This window comes from Melozone crissalis, unplaced genomic scaffold (assembly GCF_028551555.1).
Source record: "Melozone crissalis strain CALT ecotype California unplaced genomic scaffold, PUWL_Pcris_2 ptg000068l_1, whole genome shotgun sequence".
Lineage (NCBI taxonomy): Eukaryota > Metazoa > Chordata > Aves > Passeriformes > Passerellidae > Melozone > Melozone crissalis.
In genome coordinates, this window is record NW_026535846.1 from 13,456,955 (window position 1) to 13,472,461 (window position 15,507).

Consider the following 15,507-nt stretch of genomic DNA (forward strand, 5'->3'; position numbering starts at 1 on the left):
CCAATGCTGTAGGAAAACCAATGCTGGTTTTCCTGTAAACTACAGAAGATATTCAGGGCCTCAGCTCATGATCTTGAGGGTTCTGGATGTTTTTATTAGGAGCACAAGGATGGACACATACTGCTTTAGACTTCCAGACATCATTTATCCTGAACCTGCCCATTCCTACTCTCTATCCAGAATGCTCTGCCTCAGGTTTATGAGCTGATTTCACATAAGGTCAAGACAGATTCTGGCACCTTCTCAAACACAACTGGATTCAGACTCCACAGTGTAAATATTCAGAGTGGGAATGTGGATACCAGGATACTGTAATACCCTTTTCTTTATGAATGTGCTGACACACTTCTTCATTGTCTGAGGCTCCATGGAGCAAGACACAAATATATTGTACATGTGTAGCTACTCCTCCTGTTGGAAAACACTGCTGACAATAGTGTGTGTTCCAACAACTTCAAGGGATGCTCAGGCATGGGGCCCAGGCATCTCCACACCAAACTGAGGCCCCTGTGTGTACACAACTGTTGAAAAGAGGCACAAAGCTGCCATACAGAATACCCCCATGAACCCTGTGCTGCTGGTCTTAAGCTGCACCTTGCCAGCAAGATACATCTCATGCTGGATGACTTTCAAAGTTGATCCATTCCTCTTGTTCCTAAGCTAGTAAAATGGTTTAAGTGAGTACCAGGGTAAGCTAAACAAATAGCAGCTAATGGGAAAGATCAGGAGAAAAATGCTTAAGGCTCTCAGTCCACCTAAAACCCAGCCAACATCCATTCTCCCACACAGGGTCTCAGTGTTTGTTTGGGCAAGGATCAGTGAAAGGGCTTTCTTCTGTATCTGTGCACCACAGAGACCAAGATAAAAGGAGCTGGTGTGAGACTTCAGAGATTTCAGCAGAAATAAATGGAAAGCGATCATCAAAAGCTAGATTTAACTGTTCAGACTCAGATTATTCCTGAACATATTTAGGCAGTAAAATCAAACAGTAAAGTAATCCTGAAATATTTCAATTAAGGACCTGGCTTGTTTCCTGAACAGAGCTTTGGTTCACACATGAGGCTGTTGAAAGCAATGAAACAATATGCCCTAAATAAGTATGTCAAGGTTTGCCTCCTTGTGAGGTTAAATTACTTATATTTTATACAAACATCTCTAAGCATTATCTATGACTTTAAACCCTATATAAATATATATTCTAGGTATTATAAGATGGTAAAGTCACTCATGCCCAAAAGACTGATGGTGAAAGAAACAGATTATTTTCCTATAGCATATAAGTATATTGAGTATGACTGTTCTTTAAATCTAAATAATGGATGCTCTATCATAAGGATCTTTTACACTGTGTGTGTTCTCCGTTGTAGCAGAGCATAAAAACATGAAACTACATCACCTCCTTTCAAGCAAAGCCATGCAGAAGATGCCACATTTTGGAGCCATGCTGCAAGTTGTTTTTGACCTAGAAGATTTCTGCATAGCAGTTACTGGGGCACATAAGTCTCAAAATGCAGAGACCTGTGACACGGGAGGTCTTGACAGGATTTTACTCCCTACACCATGTGAAGTGGGAAAGGAGAATGAGACAGCTTATCAACATAGCTACCTAAATGCCAGCAATTGATACTGTCTCCATGTCACTCCCATGATCCTGGGCTGCTGCCCAAAACACACCGGCAAAGAGCCAAAAAACTCAGAAGAATCAAAGTTTGTAGTAACTCTCCCTTTTGTGGTCACTTTTTTATAGGCCATTTTTATTTTATAGGCTCCCAAACAAGCTTTGTATGTTGCTTTATTCTTCATCACACACTGATACTTCCAGAAGAAAATGTCAAAATTTTAAAACCTTTCATACTTTTCAAAGTGTAATCAAAATTCAATGCATCAACCTCACAGGCACAACTGAGAAGAATTAAGCAGGTATAAACATACTACCAAACGAGAATTATAATTTTAAAGTGGACCAAGCCCACGTTTAATTCTGAGAAAAATGGAAGCTGGTGTTAATTTCTTTTTTCTTTATGTAAGGGATTCAGAGAAGTTTTTCAGCTAGTGGGAGAACTCCCCTGCTCTGAAGGATAAACATGTTAATGAACAGCTCAGCTATCAATTCTTTTGACATTTGACAGAACAGCAGGTGCTGAATTCAGGGTTTACTAATGCTGGTGTAGCTAATACCATTATTTTTATTTTTCCTTCATTGAAGAATGATCTTTCTAATAAAATAAAACTTCGACATGCAGAAAGATAATACAGAGTTGAAGAAACAAGAAGGAGTGGAAGGAGGATTTCTTTTGCACCTCTCTGCTGATGGAAGGTGCTTATAAACAGGAGTCAGTCACTCTCTAAGTTTACATTCTTCATTGCTGTTTTCAGGAGAGAGTTGGTCCACCAGAACCCAATATTCAAAAATCTCTAAGAACATACCAAGTACTAAAGCACAGTCCTTTTAGATTCCATAAAAATTAATCCTACCCCATATCTTTAAAAAAAAAAGTTACATTCTATATATGAGTAGCTTTCAATGCAACTCTTAATTAAAATAAAAATCCATCAATTTAATTTTGTGGAAGCTATAATGAGCCTGGTTCTACATGCCACTTCTTTTATCGGCTCCAATCTCCCATTCTCCAGGGAAAGCAGTACAGAAGTGTCTTGTCCTTTGATAGCAATAGATAACTAACCTCATTTTGTAAAAGCAGAACTCAACAGAGTTGTTCTTTGTCTTCAGCAGAAGCAGGGAATCAGATTTCATTGCCTTGTAGTGAACCCATTTTAAGGCAATTTGATGCCTTACACATGGTCATTGAAAAGCTTCCACTCTTTTCACCTGGCATTTCTTTATGCAACAGAGTACCAGGAGGTTTTATGTTTAGAAGAAACAGGACTGGTCATATTTTCTGAACCTATATTTTGAGGCCTTCTGTATCCTTACCTATCCATTACATTCAAGTCAAATGTTTGTCTTTTGGTAGCAGTAAGGATTAAAGATCTAAGTGCTTTCAAAGCAGACATTTTCAACTCTCCTTAGCCAAATAACCTGAGGCATTAGATTAACATTTCCCTGCCTCAGCCTTCATCTAGGCTACTGCTAACCAATGGAAAAAAACTACCCAACAATAACCATATTTATTAAGGCTTTTTTTCCTTGACTTTAGGTCTTGCTAGATATCTACTCATAGACTAAATCAAAACCAAATGACAGAATAACTTCAGATTTAGTGAGGGGTTTGGTTACAACCCCAAAAAAAACCTGTGCTGTCTCTATACCTCTGTCCAGACTGAGCTGCCATTGAGTAGGAAGGCACTACACAAAATGCTAAAGACACAGCTGTCCTTTACAGTTGGCCACCTTCCTGTCTTTTAATGACCTGAAGATGAAGACTTGATGCAAATCACAGAAATCACTAGGTGTGGTTTTGTTTAAATGATCTGCCTGACAGAAATAAGTGTCCTTGTGCACAGTAGGTATCAAAAATCAAAACAACTTACGGAAAAACATCCGTGTTACATTCACAGATGGAAAGCAAACAATCTGTACAAAACTGTGTTTCTCTGGCAAAAATAAACCAAAATGTTACTTAACATTATGAAATTTTAAATAAACAAAAGTTTCAGTATTACAGTTCACCACACCATTTTTATAATTAAGAAGTATTTCACACTTTCAAGCAACAATAAGATGATTATGAAAGCCACAAGTTTACCTCTGCATACATTCACACCTGTGTTACTTCAGTTCACTGAATTCAGTGGAACAACATCTGATTTAAAGTAAAGCAAGAGAAGAGACAGAGCTGAAGACTGAAAGCAAACCTGAGGGTTTTGATGAAACATAATCCTCAGCACGAGATACAAAAGGTGACTTTCCTGAAAAGTGCTACCTAAATTCTTAACAGCTTTCTGTACATAACCTCAACTCATCTCATCCTGACATAATCTTAATTAGCCCTAGTCCTACTGCAGAGAAGCCCACTGAGGCAGTTAGCACCATACAATTAATCAGATATTTTGCACGCATCACAGCAACCAACAGTGTCAACTTACTGATGTACACAAACAGAAATCAACCCTGCCTTTCCCTTTCACATGAACTAAAAGCATGTGGCATGGAGTGAACATAGGATTGTTTCTTCTACACATCACTTAATGTCCTTTCTTCCCTTAGTAGCCATTTCCTAAGGCATCATTGCTCTCTGCAAAGCATGTTTTGGGTTCTTCCTGGTGGTACTAGAAGAGAAATGTGAATTGGTATTTCTCTTAAATTTCTGTTTCTTCATAGAAGAATGAGTTTATAAACTGAAAATAACAATAAGACATCCTCATTGCTGGTGAAATTAATGAATCTCACCTTTTTTTTTCCTGTGTGCTTTAGCAGTTTTCAAGAAACTGAATCTTACACCTTCACATAAAGGTACATTTGAGAGCACAATCTGCAGTCATCTCATAGCAACAGAAAATATTATTTTATACTTAAGAATGTAAGTATATACAATGTACACACTCAACTGATTAAAAGCTTCACCATCTATCTATGTAATTATACATCCTAATTTTATTCTATTGTTTGAGATTTATCTTTTGTCATCATTGCAGGAGCCAAACATCACAGTATTGTACATAATATCACTGAGGAGGAAACCATATAATTACACGACTTGATGGCAAAGAACAAAAAGAAAACAATTTTACAAAGCTGCATTTTCCTAAGCTTAAACCAATTACTTTTTCAATACATGATTTTTTAGGTTTCAGTTGGGTTTTTAGTTGGGTGATGCTATTATTCTTCAGCGTGAAAAGCACACCCACTGAAGACTTGATCCTTAAAAACATGCAGTAGCCTAAGGAAATATTTTCATGGGAGCCAAGAACAGAATCTAAGCTTCTTTGTCTCTACCAAGATCCCTTTGATCTGAAAAATTTCTTGAAGTTGAAAATCATAAAGCTGGGAAGAAGGGCAGTAGCACATCCATTTGATATAAAAAATGCTACCCAGGTGAAATCCGTAACAGAGGAAATTCAGCAAATTCAATACACACAGAGCAGGTGGCAGCTGAAAGATTCCTCACAGAAAATGGTTTCTGATGTCTAGATCTACTTTTGACAGATTTTTCAGATTTTTTTGGATAGATTTTTGATACATTTTCTGCTTATTAGTAGTTAACAATTAATGTGAACACACCGGTTTTAATGTGTTTCCATGCAGTTAAACATAACTCTGGTCATTCTTGACATGTATCTCAATTTGCCTCTGGAATATGAGCTATCTAGAGCAGCTTTTCTCCAGCCCAGCACAGCTGAGTTACATTGTTCCTGTTGCTGGATTAGTATTTGCTTGCTTAGGCAAAAAGCTTCTTTTTCTTTCCCCACCTTTTTCTCTGGACTCCAGCAGAGATCTCACACACAATGCTTAGATCATTATTAATGCTTAGACATCTCCAGAGTGTATCTTAGCTTGGATTGCCTTTGTCCAGTGACAGGAGCAATATGCATTTATGTAAAGTGGTGTGGGATTTGCAATGTCACGCACAGTGGAAGGTCCTGCTTATCAGCCTTTTGCATAGTGTTGACCTTATTTATTTAGCAAGGACTGAAACATCCTGGCAAGTGTGGAGTCTGCAGATCTGTGGAAACCAGGCATGCCAACTGAATACCTACTCTGCTAACACTATTCTCAGACAATCTCCTTAGAAGTTATCAGTAACATGAAGATGCCTCCTTGTCATTTATCAACTCATTTTAGGTCCTTTAGAACAAACTCATTTTCTAGGACCATCAGAAAGTTCTACCTCCATCCCAAAGAAAACTGGGCTGCAAGCACTGATGCTGGCAGTACTTAGAGCAAGGTGTGAAACAGAAAATCAGTCAGAATCATAGCGCTTACCCCGTTCTGTGTCATAGAGGTACACAAACTTTTCCCACTTATAGTAAGTCAAGAGACTGAGGATGGCTCCTTTCAAGGCTGGCCGCATCTGGATGACGAACTGCACATCTGCATCTGTCGGGAAGCTCGGGGTGATGAAGGACGTGTGGAGGGCGCCGCAGAACGACGTCAGGGTGTTCATGGACATCTGGTCATAGAATCCAAAGATGGCATAAACTCCTCTGGAAAACTGTGAACAGACTAAGAAAGACAGACAAGGGTGTTAAAATCTGATATATAATGAATACAATCAAACTTTCAAAGTGTATTGGAGGTAAGCCTTCCTGAAATTATTCTGTATGATGCAGCAGATGGAGTGAATTAATGAGATAATATATATTAATTTCAGTGTAGCAATCAATTGTACCACCTTTGTAGCACTTAAACTGGCCTAAACACATTTATTTTTGGTTGTGTTTTGTCCTGTGTTGCTACAATCCACTAATCTCTCTTTATTCCTTAAAAATAAACATGGGATTACATTACCTGTCTGTAAAATACTTTTGAGAACTCTGTGAGGAGCTACATGACAAATGTCAGGACTGCCTTAAAGGGATACTTTTTCCTGATATCCAAAATTGATTCAGATCTGATTCAAAGAAATCTGGATGTTTTATTCATTTATAGTCCACAACTCTGAAATCTCTTTTTCAGTAAGGAATCATCGTGGCTTCTTAACAGACTGTTAAAATCCTTCATAGTAATAAAGTCTGTGACTTACTATATGACACCACAAATGAGGAGCACCTATTGTTGCTTCATGGAACTAAAGCTGATATCCCTTAAGCTGAACACTCTTAGTCATTAACTATTCTGCTGTCTTGATGAACTCATCTTGCACCAGAAAAAAAAATCAAAACACAGACAAAGATGATTTTTTAAAAAAATGTACTTATCTGGGAAAATACTTCATTATTTCCCATCCTTTATAGAGACTGAATAATTACCATTTTGGACAAAAATGAAAGTACTTCAATTTGTAAACACGACCAGCTTCACGGCCATTGCAGGAAAAAGAATTTCTTTGTTGTTCAGCTCTGTAGGAAAGGCACAAAGTTCTTGTGACCCTGGGTTCTTTCCATGGAGGGAGTCTGCGTCACAGATAGAGAGGGAGCCTGATCTGTGAGGTGCTGGGGCTCAGGATTATAAAAAGACTGTACAACTGCAATACAATACAGCCCAGCAGCACTTCTAATCATACCAGTGCTGAACAGGGATGAGCAAGGCCCATTTGTAATGAAAAGAGGTTTCCCAGGAAAATGTTCATTCGTTAGCAATTAACAATTTCAATTGTCAAGAACTGGATTTAACAACAATTTACAACCAGCCCCATTGTCTCGGGGTGATTTTACGGTGACACTCTATTCCCTAACCCTCTGCTTTATGCCCAGGAATGGCTGCTGTAGACTTAACATGAAGCAGAGGGTGTGGCTGGAGCCTGGGAACCCCAGGTGAAGGCTCTGTTGGAGCTCTCCACAGGGTGTGCTCCGTGTACCATGGACCAGGATGTTACACTGCTCCTTTGTTGGATCAGTTTTGCTTGCTTAGGCAAGAAGCTTCACTTTTTTTATTTTCCCAGCTTTTTCTCTGGACTCCAGCAGAGATCCTTGAGCTTTTTTGGTTGTGTGTATAGGGTTTTTTGTTTGTTTGTTTTTGGTTGTGGTTTTTTCCCCCTTGAACTGTTTTGGCTTGGTTTTTTTTTCCTTTCCCTCCCCCCCTCCACTCTTGGGAGCCTGTGGGGGTTTTGCCAGACAGTCCAGGCCCCAGGAGAGACCAAGCCAGCAGAGGAGAGGGCACCAAACCCCAGCAGCTTTGCCTGCTGTGAGGAGGAGACCAACCCCAGAAAGGTTCCCATCTATTCTGCCCGAGTGGCTGTGACAGCTCCTGTGCCTCCCCTTCCCTGAGACCAAGGGGACAGATCCCATCTCCGCCCCCTGGCCACCGGCCTGGCAGGGGTGGGGGTTAAGGTTTTCAAATTTCCATTTCCAGCATTTATTCAATCCTTCTCTGTGCCTTGTGTGCACCCTTTTTCAGGGTTTTTTCTCCTAAAACTCGTCTCTAAACCAAGACATCCATTAAACACTTCTGCAAAAACACTGCATATTTTACTTTGCAGAAACCCAAGTAATTACCAGTAAGGAGGACATGACTTCTACACAGAAATGTACAGCATTGCTACTTCTGAAATAGCATCACATTTTCCACCATAAATGCTACCATTCAGGATCACTAAAAACTGTAAGAGTAATTTTTAAAAGGATTCTCCACAATATCAGCTCATTGACACAACATCATGGAGAACATCTAAAATCAGCAGTCAGCTGTGAAAATTTGATTTTCTTCCTGAAGCTCTAGATGCAAAAACTAGAAACACTGTTAAAGAATTTCTTTAAGTATTTAAGCCACTGTAACAGCACATGACCAGCAGCAAAGAGCAGCTGGTGAGACACAGAAAGGAAATAAGAGGTGGTAATTTCTGAAAAGAAAGTTTGCAGAGGTATCAACCACAGAAAATATAAAAAAGAAGTTATATAATACAGTAAGAATTTATTCCCAGAGGCATGACTGAGGAATTAAATACACTGTTTAAAAAGGCATTTTGTTAAACTACATACCAGCAGGATATAAAGCAGAAAAGCTACCATAAAAAATTATCTGCTGAAGTAACAAATAAAAAGCATTTATTTATAGATGGAAAAAAGAGAAAAACAAAAATTACATTAGGAAGTCTGGCAGTCTCCAAATCATTGAAGTGGTGTGTAAACTCTCTAATTCCATAGGAATAATCAGTGAAGTGGGATTAATGGAGAGAGTGTCCTCGCATACACTGAGCCTGTACCTCACAGATCAAGCTTCTTTCATGCATATATTAATGGCATAGTTTTTATGTAGATCCTGTACTTCAGAGAAAACCAAGCATTCCAGGAATACTTGCAATGTAAACAAACATTCTCAAAGATCTCCTGATCCTAAAACCCAAGAGCATTTCAAAAGTCCTGGATTCACCCATTACTTCTTACCAGATGTGAGACTAAGGAATATTTCTGAAGCGTGACTCAGCTGAGTTAAACTTCTTTTTCATAGCAGATTGCCCTCATTTATGCAAGATGACCATTGTCCATTAATGAATAATCTGAGAAAAAACCAGTCTGTGAACAACCTAAGCAGGACGTTCTCCAAGTAACACCTCAGAGCCAACATGGAGCTGCTGCTCGCATGGAGGTGAGAGCTCTGATTTGGTCCTCAGAGTATTTGCAATTGTTTCTCCTCCTGATTTTGGAGGATCACCAAAAATATATTTTAATAAATGCAACTACCTGCCCACTCTTATTTCTCCTGGTTCAGGTTTGTATTCACAGCAGATTTTAAAGATTAACCCTTTGATGGACTGGCTTCTACTATTAGCTTCTACTTATTATTCCTGACCATCTATTCTGCATGCACTGTAGGATGCCAATTTGATTTCACCAGCCTATTTAAAAGGCAAAATAGACTTTGTTTTTATAAGGAAAAGCAAAAAGGCCAATTATCTTGGTCCTCAATGGTCATTTGCATTTTTAAACTCAGTTTTGTTAAAATTTTGTAGTATTAGGTCTTCCACACAGTTTGTGACATAATCTCCTCTGTAATCAGACAAGCCTATAGAATATCTATGAACCCAGAGCCATATTTTTACTTGTTTTCCAAAAAACAAATGTGTAATTACATTTATTTTAATTACACTATTATTCTAACATCACTGAGTCAGAAGAAAACATTTAAAAATACTAACTAAGCCTTAGCCCTAAGCTCTTTTTACAAGCTACTTTCTACTGACAATCAGAACATCCCTCATGTTTGAGTAAGAATTTTGGTATTTTTCCTTACTTAATCACACTTAATTTATTGGGTATTTTTTCCTATTTGAAAAATACAGATGGTCAAACACATACTTTGGCTGTTAAAGACATTATTTGGACAAGTCCTAGTTCAACCTCATTCCTCAAGAAAAAAAGCAGTTTTTTTGCTGAGCTATGAAACTGCTTTTAATTATGTGGATGCACATCTGTTTCCAAGGACAGCACACAACTAAATTGCTTTATAACCTGATCTGAAAAATTTTCAATGTCTACAAAGAAGGAAGAGAGGTCCTGAGCAGCAGTTTTCCAATGGGAGATCATGTTAAGCCATTATTTTGGCATTGGGTGCAAGGTGAGTATTTATTAACAGAGGTTTAACACTGGACTTATTCTCAAAATGAGCTGCCACATGCCATTGTGTCCAGGAGAGAAAGTGATGGTATGACAGAAATCTGTGAATTCTCAAGCATGTCAAGAAAAGATAAGAAACTTTCAGGTCATGACAGACTGGTGTTTCCTGCCAAGGAAGCAAAATGCTCAGAGGCAGAGTGATAACAGTAGTAAGCAGAATTTACTTAAAAATAAAAAACAACTACCAAAAAACCACCACCACACCAAAAAAACCCAAAATCAAAAAAACCAAACTAAACCAACCAAGCTAAAACACCAAAACCAAACCCTAAAAAACCCAAACCCCAAAACTCAACTACTGAAGCCAAATAAATGGAAATCTTAGTTTCCATACTGAATAGCAGCTGAGCCACCCTAAGCATCAGTGTAACCCAATGAACCCAGACGTCTGTTTTACTTGCATTTCCATCCTCCCTCCAGTCAAATCAGGCCCACCACTGAAACTTGCTAAGATTAACCAGATAAGTTTTTTTTTTTCTGCACTCAGATCCCAGGAAGGCTGCAGGCCAGAATCTCAAAAGATGCCTCACTTCACACAAGTTATTAGATGTTTTATGTATTTTTAAAATTTATTTTTACTTTCTAATGGTATTTAGTTTTTCTATGTTTTAGTGACTGTGAGTATTCCTGACACAACAAGGTTGTATAAGACCTGACATTTCTACTGTCTATTGCCTAGAAGCTAAAGTCAAAACTTCTGACACCTTTTTTTTTTTTTCTTCCAGTTCTTACTATAAACAACTGAAGCGTTACTAGGAACATTTACAAGTAGGTTTGGATTTTGTTTGTTTAAATGCAAGATGTATAAAGCTAACAAAAGAGACACGTTACTGGTGGAATGCAATACATGCTTTTCCACTGGATGACATCATTAATGGCCGAATTGTAAAAGTCAGCAGGATCCTCCCAGGTGTGGCAGCCAGTGCACTTCAGCCCTGGATGCAACAGTCCGGTAGTTTTGGAGTCAGGGGCTGGAGCTTACAATACCTCAGACACTTTTCCTCCTTCATTACTCTTTTTATGAGCAAGTAATTTCCCCTTTGTCCATACCAATTTCTTATAAAGTAGGTCTGACAGTGTCACCCTGTGTCACAGGGCACTGCCAGCCTGTTTCAGTGACACTCCCCCAGCTCTTGGGAGGGAAGGTGCTGTAGGAGCTCTGTCTCAGCTGACATTACCGCGGGCTGCTCAAACTGCTTCCCTAGCTTTGTGCTCTGCATTTTCCTCAGCTGTGAAATAATTTTATTCCCTCCACTTCCTTTTGCCAATTGTCTTGGATTCCAGACAACTCTCACTGCCAGCTTCAGCCACAGACTAATGGGACTACTTTACAATGGAATAATATGCAGCCTAACTGAGAGCAGTGGCATTTTCTAGGGCTCCATCCTGACCTCCTTGTTGTAATGAAGCAAGCGTTACCATTAACATTACCTCTTACAGTAAGAATACAGCCCTCCTCTTAGAGAGACAGACAGTGCCTCTACTACTTTCTTTTGCTTTCATTTTAATACACAGAATGAAAAGCAACAACTCTCTCTACCTTGAGCCCTGAGGAGATCAGCACAGCAGTGCCCCTGAATGCAGAATGAGCTACTTTCAGGGGGCTCCAGGCAATCAGACTTGAGAGCTTCCTTTAAAGACAAGCCCATCATATTAAAAATGTAAAATTAAGTGAACTGCATTTACCTATAGCCAATAAAACCATCTTTTACATTTTAATTAAGACTGAATTCTGTCATGGAGAAAATATTGTTTAAAATTCAGGTGAGGAAAGATGCATTTCTGAAAGCAGCTATTCTTGGAACAGTTAACAGTGAAAATTCCTGGGGGTAGGAGGGAATCAAGGAAGCTACAGCTTGAAATTGGATATGAACCTTCCTGAGATACTGGCTATAACATGACTTCTCCTCCTACCTAGAAGAAGATATGCCCTCACAAACAAAAAAATATTCCCTGAAAACAACAAAACCCAACCCAAAACCTCACAGCAGAGCACAAAACAAAACCATCATTTACTCCTGTTACTTCACTTATGGCATCTATTTTCTCAATGATGAAATTGCAATGTTTTATCTAGTTCTTTTTACAAAGAACTACTCAACTTGCTTTGTTCTACCTAATGTCTTCAAATATACACACTTCAGTTTGCATTTCATTTTAGGAGAGCAAATAAAACAAAACCAGCATGTTCTGGCAGCAGGAGAGGATATTATTAAATAGCAAATGAAAGGCATAAGGATTAATCCATTCATATTTTACAAACCATTTACTAGAAAGTAATTCTAAACACATGTTCAGATCCAAGCATCCTTGAACACTCCCTGGTCAAGATCCCATTCAAGATTACTTCAGTCACCATTCCCTAACTCCATCACACACTGTTAAAGAAGTTTTTATTTCTTATCTGCTTTTCAAGATGACTTTGGAACTCCAATCACAATTACAGTTCCTTGGTGCTGAGTGCTGTACAAATTCATTGCCACAACTGTGGTTTCTTTCAGTGTGCCCAATTGCTTATGACATACTTGACTCATTAAACTTTACACATTATGGCTTTTATAGATATGACTGTGGTCAAATAAAACCCTAACAATGTGCATGAATTTGTTGTGTGTGGGATCTTCTCTTCAAACTGAAATGTTTGTGTGAGTTTTATGAGTGTATGAAAAATGCCAGCTGCCAATGACAAACACAGGCCACTTGGGCTGTAACAGTAGGAACACCAGCAGCACCAAGCCTCGTACATACCACAGTGGGGGTATGTGCCCATTAGCACAGCTTCAATCAGATAAAAGTAAACCAGAATAAAAACCCCTCTGGCCCAAACTGCTAATTTGATATATATGAGAATTAAAGCTTTGGTATTTAAAAAACTACCTAATATGTTTAATGTGTGAATAAAAAGGGCAATCTTGGGTAACAAACTGTAAGATGGCCTGAACATAACACTGATTTTACTGAGAAAGCTGTGCTTAGCTTTCTGAAAACTGCTCTAGTCTGAGAAGGTACTGCAGGTAGCCTGAGCAGCTGGGAACAAACAGCAACACAGTGCTATTGTATTGCTATTTTCTACTTGCTTCCATTTAGCTCCCAAGCTACATCCAAAGTTAAGATGGTGTAGAGTCTGAATTACCTCCGTTCTCAGGTTACTGACCACAAAGCTAAAAAAATCCCACCAAATAGATTTTTTTCCTGTAAAATCTTGTGAAAACTCAAGCACAAAATGAGTTTTGTACCACAAACCTACCAAATTTTAATGCATGGTTTTCATTAAAAAAAAAAAAAAAAGAAAAATCACTGGCTATTCAGAATTTCTGTAATTATGACATTTCTGATGGTGGAAGAAACCCAGGAGCCAATCCAGCCAGTTGCCAGGAAGTGTCAGCCTCTTCTCAGGACCACAATATGAAAGGATTCTGTTTACCTGCGATTCCCGTTACACACTGATTTCTTTAAAATATACCATTGATTACGAGTACTATTAGAACATTTGAAAGGCTGTGAGTCAGATAATCATGACTCATTCTGAAGTATAAACCACTGGAGTTTGAAAGAAATAAAATAGGGGTTTAAGCTTAAAATGGATTAAAGGTGAGAGAAGATATATATATGCCATAAAAATCAACTGATTTCTTTTGAAAGATGATTTAAAAAATGTGTTAGGTACTTAAGGACTATACTTAGGTACGTGCTGATCAGAATACTACATTATCCTGCTTGTGTCTGTACAAGATGGAGTTCAAGCTCCCAGACCAGGCACCACAGATATAGCTAAGCTTTCTATTCTTAAACCCATCCTGGTCATTCACAATCTACTCTTAACAGAACACTTTTCATCCTGATCCCACCATCCCCACAAGCTGCTCACAAGAAGCATTTATTTTAAAGGAAAGCTATTAAAACATACCACACAGTTTTAAACAAAGAGCTTTTAGAAAGAAGACTTTGTAACACTGTTGTAGAAGTGTTGTAGATTTAAATGCTGTGGATTTATGTTATTTGTGACCTCTTCTGCTTTCTGCCTATGGTGGTCTTGACACTAAAGTAGTGCTTGCAGGACAAGTACAAGAGGCTTCTCTTGGTAGACAGTTAAACTCACTGCTGGAGAGAATGGAAAGGCTTTGGTATCTGCCTTTCATACTCTGCTTAAGAGATGTTTCTGCTCAGCTACTCCAGGATAATCAATGCCTTGCCAACAGCAGCAGTATGTGCAATGTCAACACTCTGCTCCTGACTGCAGCCCCACCATCCTGCACGCTTAAGATTTATGGCACAGGCCTCCCTCAGGTTCAGAGAGTGTTAGGGACTTAATGAGTGGATGTAAAGCAGTTCACTGAGCTCTGACCTCCACAAAAGCTTTAGCCAATCCTACACACATAACCACACACTCCTCTCTCCATGAACCATGGGAGATGAGCTAACACCTGTGTGAGGGAGCCAGAGGACCTGCCAAAGCTTTCTACAGGAGTCTAAATATATTCACAGCAAACAGCGATCGTTTGCGTTCCTCACATCCAATATCCAGCTCCTGCTTCGTGACTAATCTCTGCAGAAACACGGACAGCGTGCATGCAACACAAATATGCAACACTCACTCAAGTGAAATAACTTGTTTCCATCTGTTGCACCATTTGAAATGCTTTTAATTTAATATGGTATGTCATGTCTGCTTGCTCTGATCACTTTGGATCATAACTGTCTCTCTTACTTTCCAAAGCAATTTTTCTAAAAATTTTGGTGGGAGGAAAATATGAAAACCCGCATTTTTCAAAAATTGTCCAGTTATACTAGAAAATTTATCAGCCGTTTATTTACAAGCAGACAATATATTCTAATAATATGCATATTCTAACAAACAGTTACACAAATGTTTCTGTAAATATATTCAAAGTAATAAGAGTTCCACAGGCCATTAAGCACTCTGCCTTGGAACAAAAAGACATGTTCAAAAAAGTATTTTTAACATGAACTTAACAAGATGTGGTAGACCAGGGAGTACCCACTTCAACAATTGTTACCTTCTTCAGATACGATCCATAATACTTTAAACAACAGGCTAAGGGAAAGTAAGAGCTTTTTGTTATGAAGAAAAAAACAAATCATACCCAACAGAAAAGGGCAGCATTTTGTAGCTGAGGATGTTAGGTAGAATGTAGGGTTGAATCAAGGAGCAGCAGCTGAAGGCAATGCTGTGCCTCAGAGCCGTGAATCAGCAGCTGCCATCTCCAGCACCCGAGCACTCTGAAGGGATTTCTTATATCACTGGAACATCTCAGTGTGGAGGAAGTAAAAAGGCAGAGGCGTATTATTAAATGTATGCTTGTTCAGCAGATC

At 38.7% G+C, this 15,507-nt stretch overlaps 1 protein-coding gene across 4 annotated transcripts in view; it reads right to left on the reverse strand.

Annotated features, from left to right (window-relative positions):
- The window catches only part of GRIA3 (glutamate ionotropic receptor AMPA type subunit 3), a 140,878-nt gene that overhangs the window by 101,595 nt on the left and 23,776 nt on the right, over positions 1-15,507 (reverse strand). For all 4 annotated transcript variants that reach the window (XR_008483914.1, XM_054289959.1, XM_054289958.1 and 1 more), the window contains exon 3: positions 5,885-6,124. Coding sequence is in view for 3 of the 4 variants with exons in the window: in XM_054289959.1 (XP_054145934.1) it covers positions 5,885-6,124 (240 nt within the window). In the remaining variant the exon portion in view is untranslated. The remainder of the gene's footprint in view (positions 1-5,884; positions 6,125-15,507) is intronic.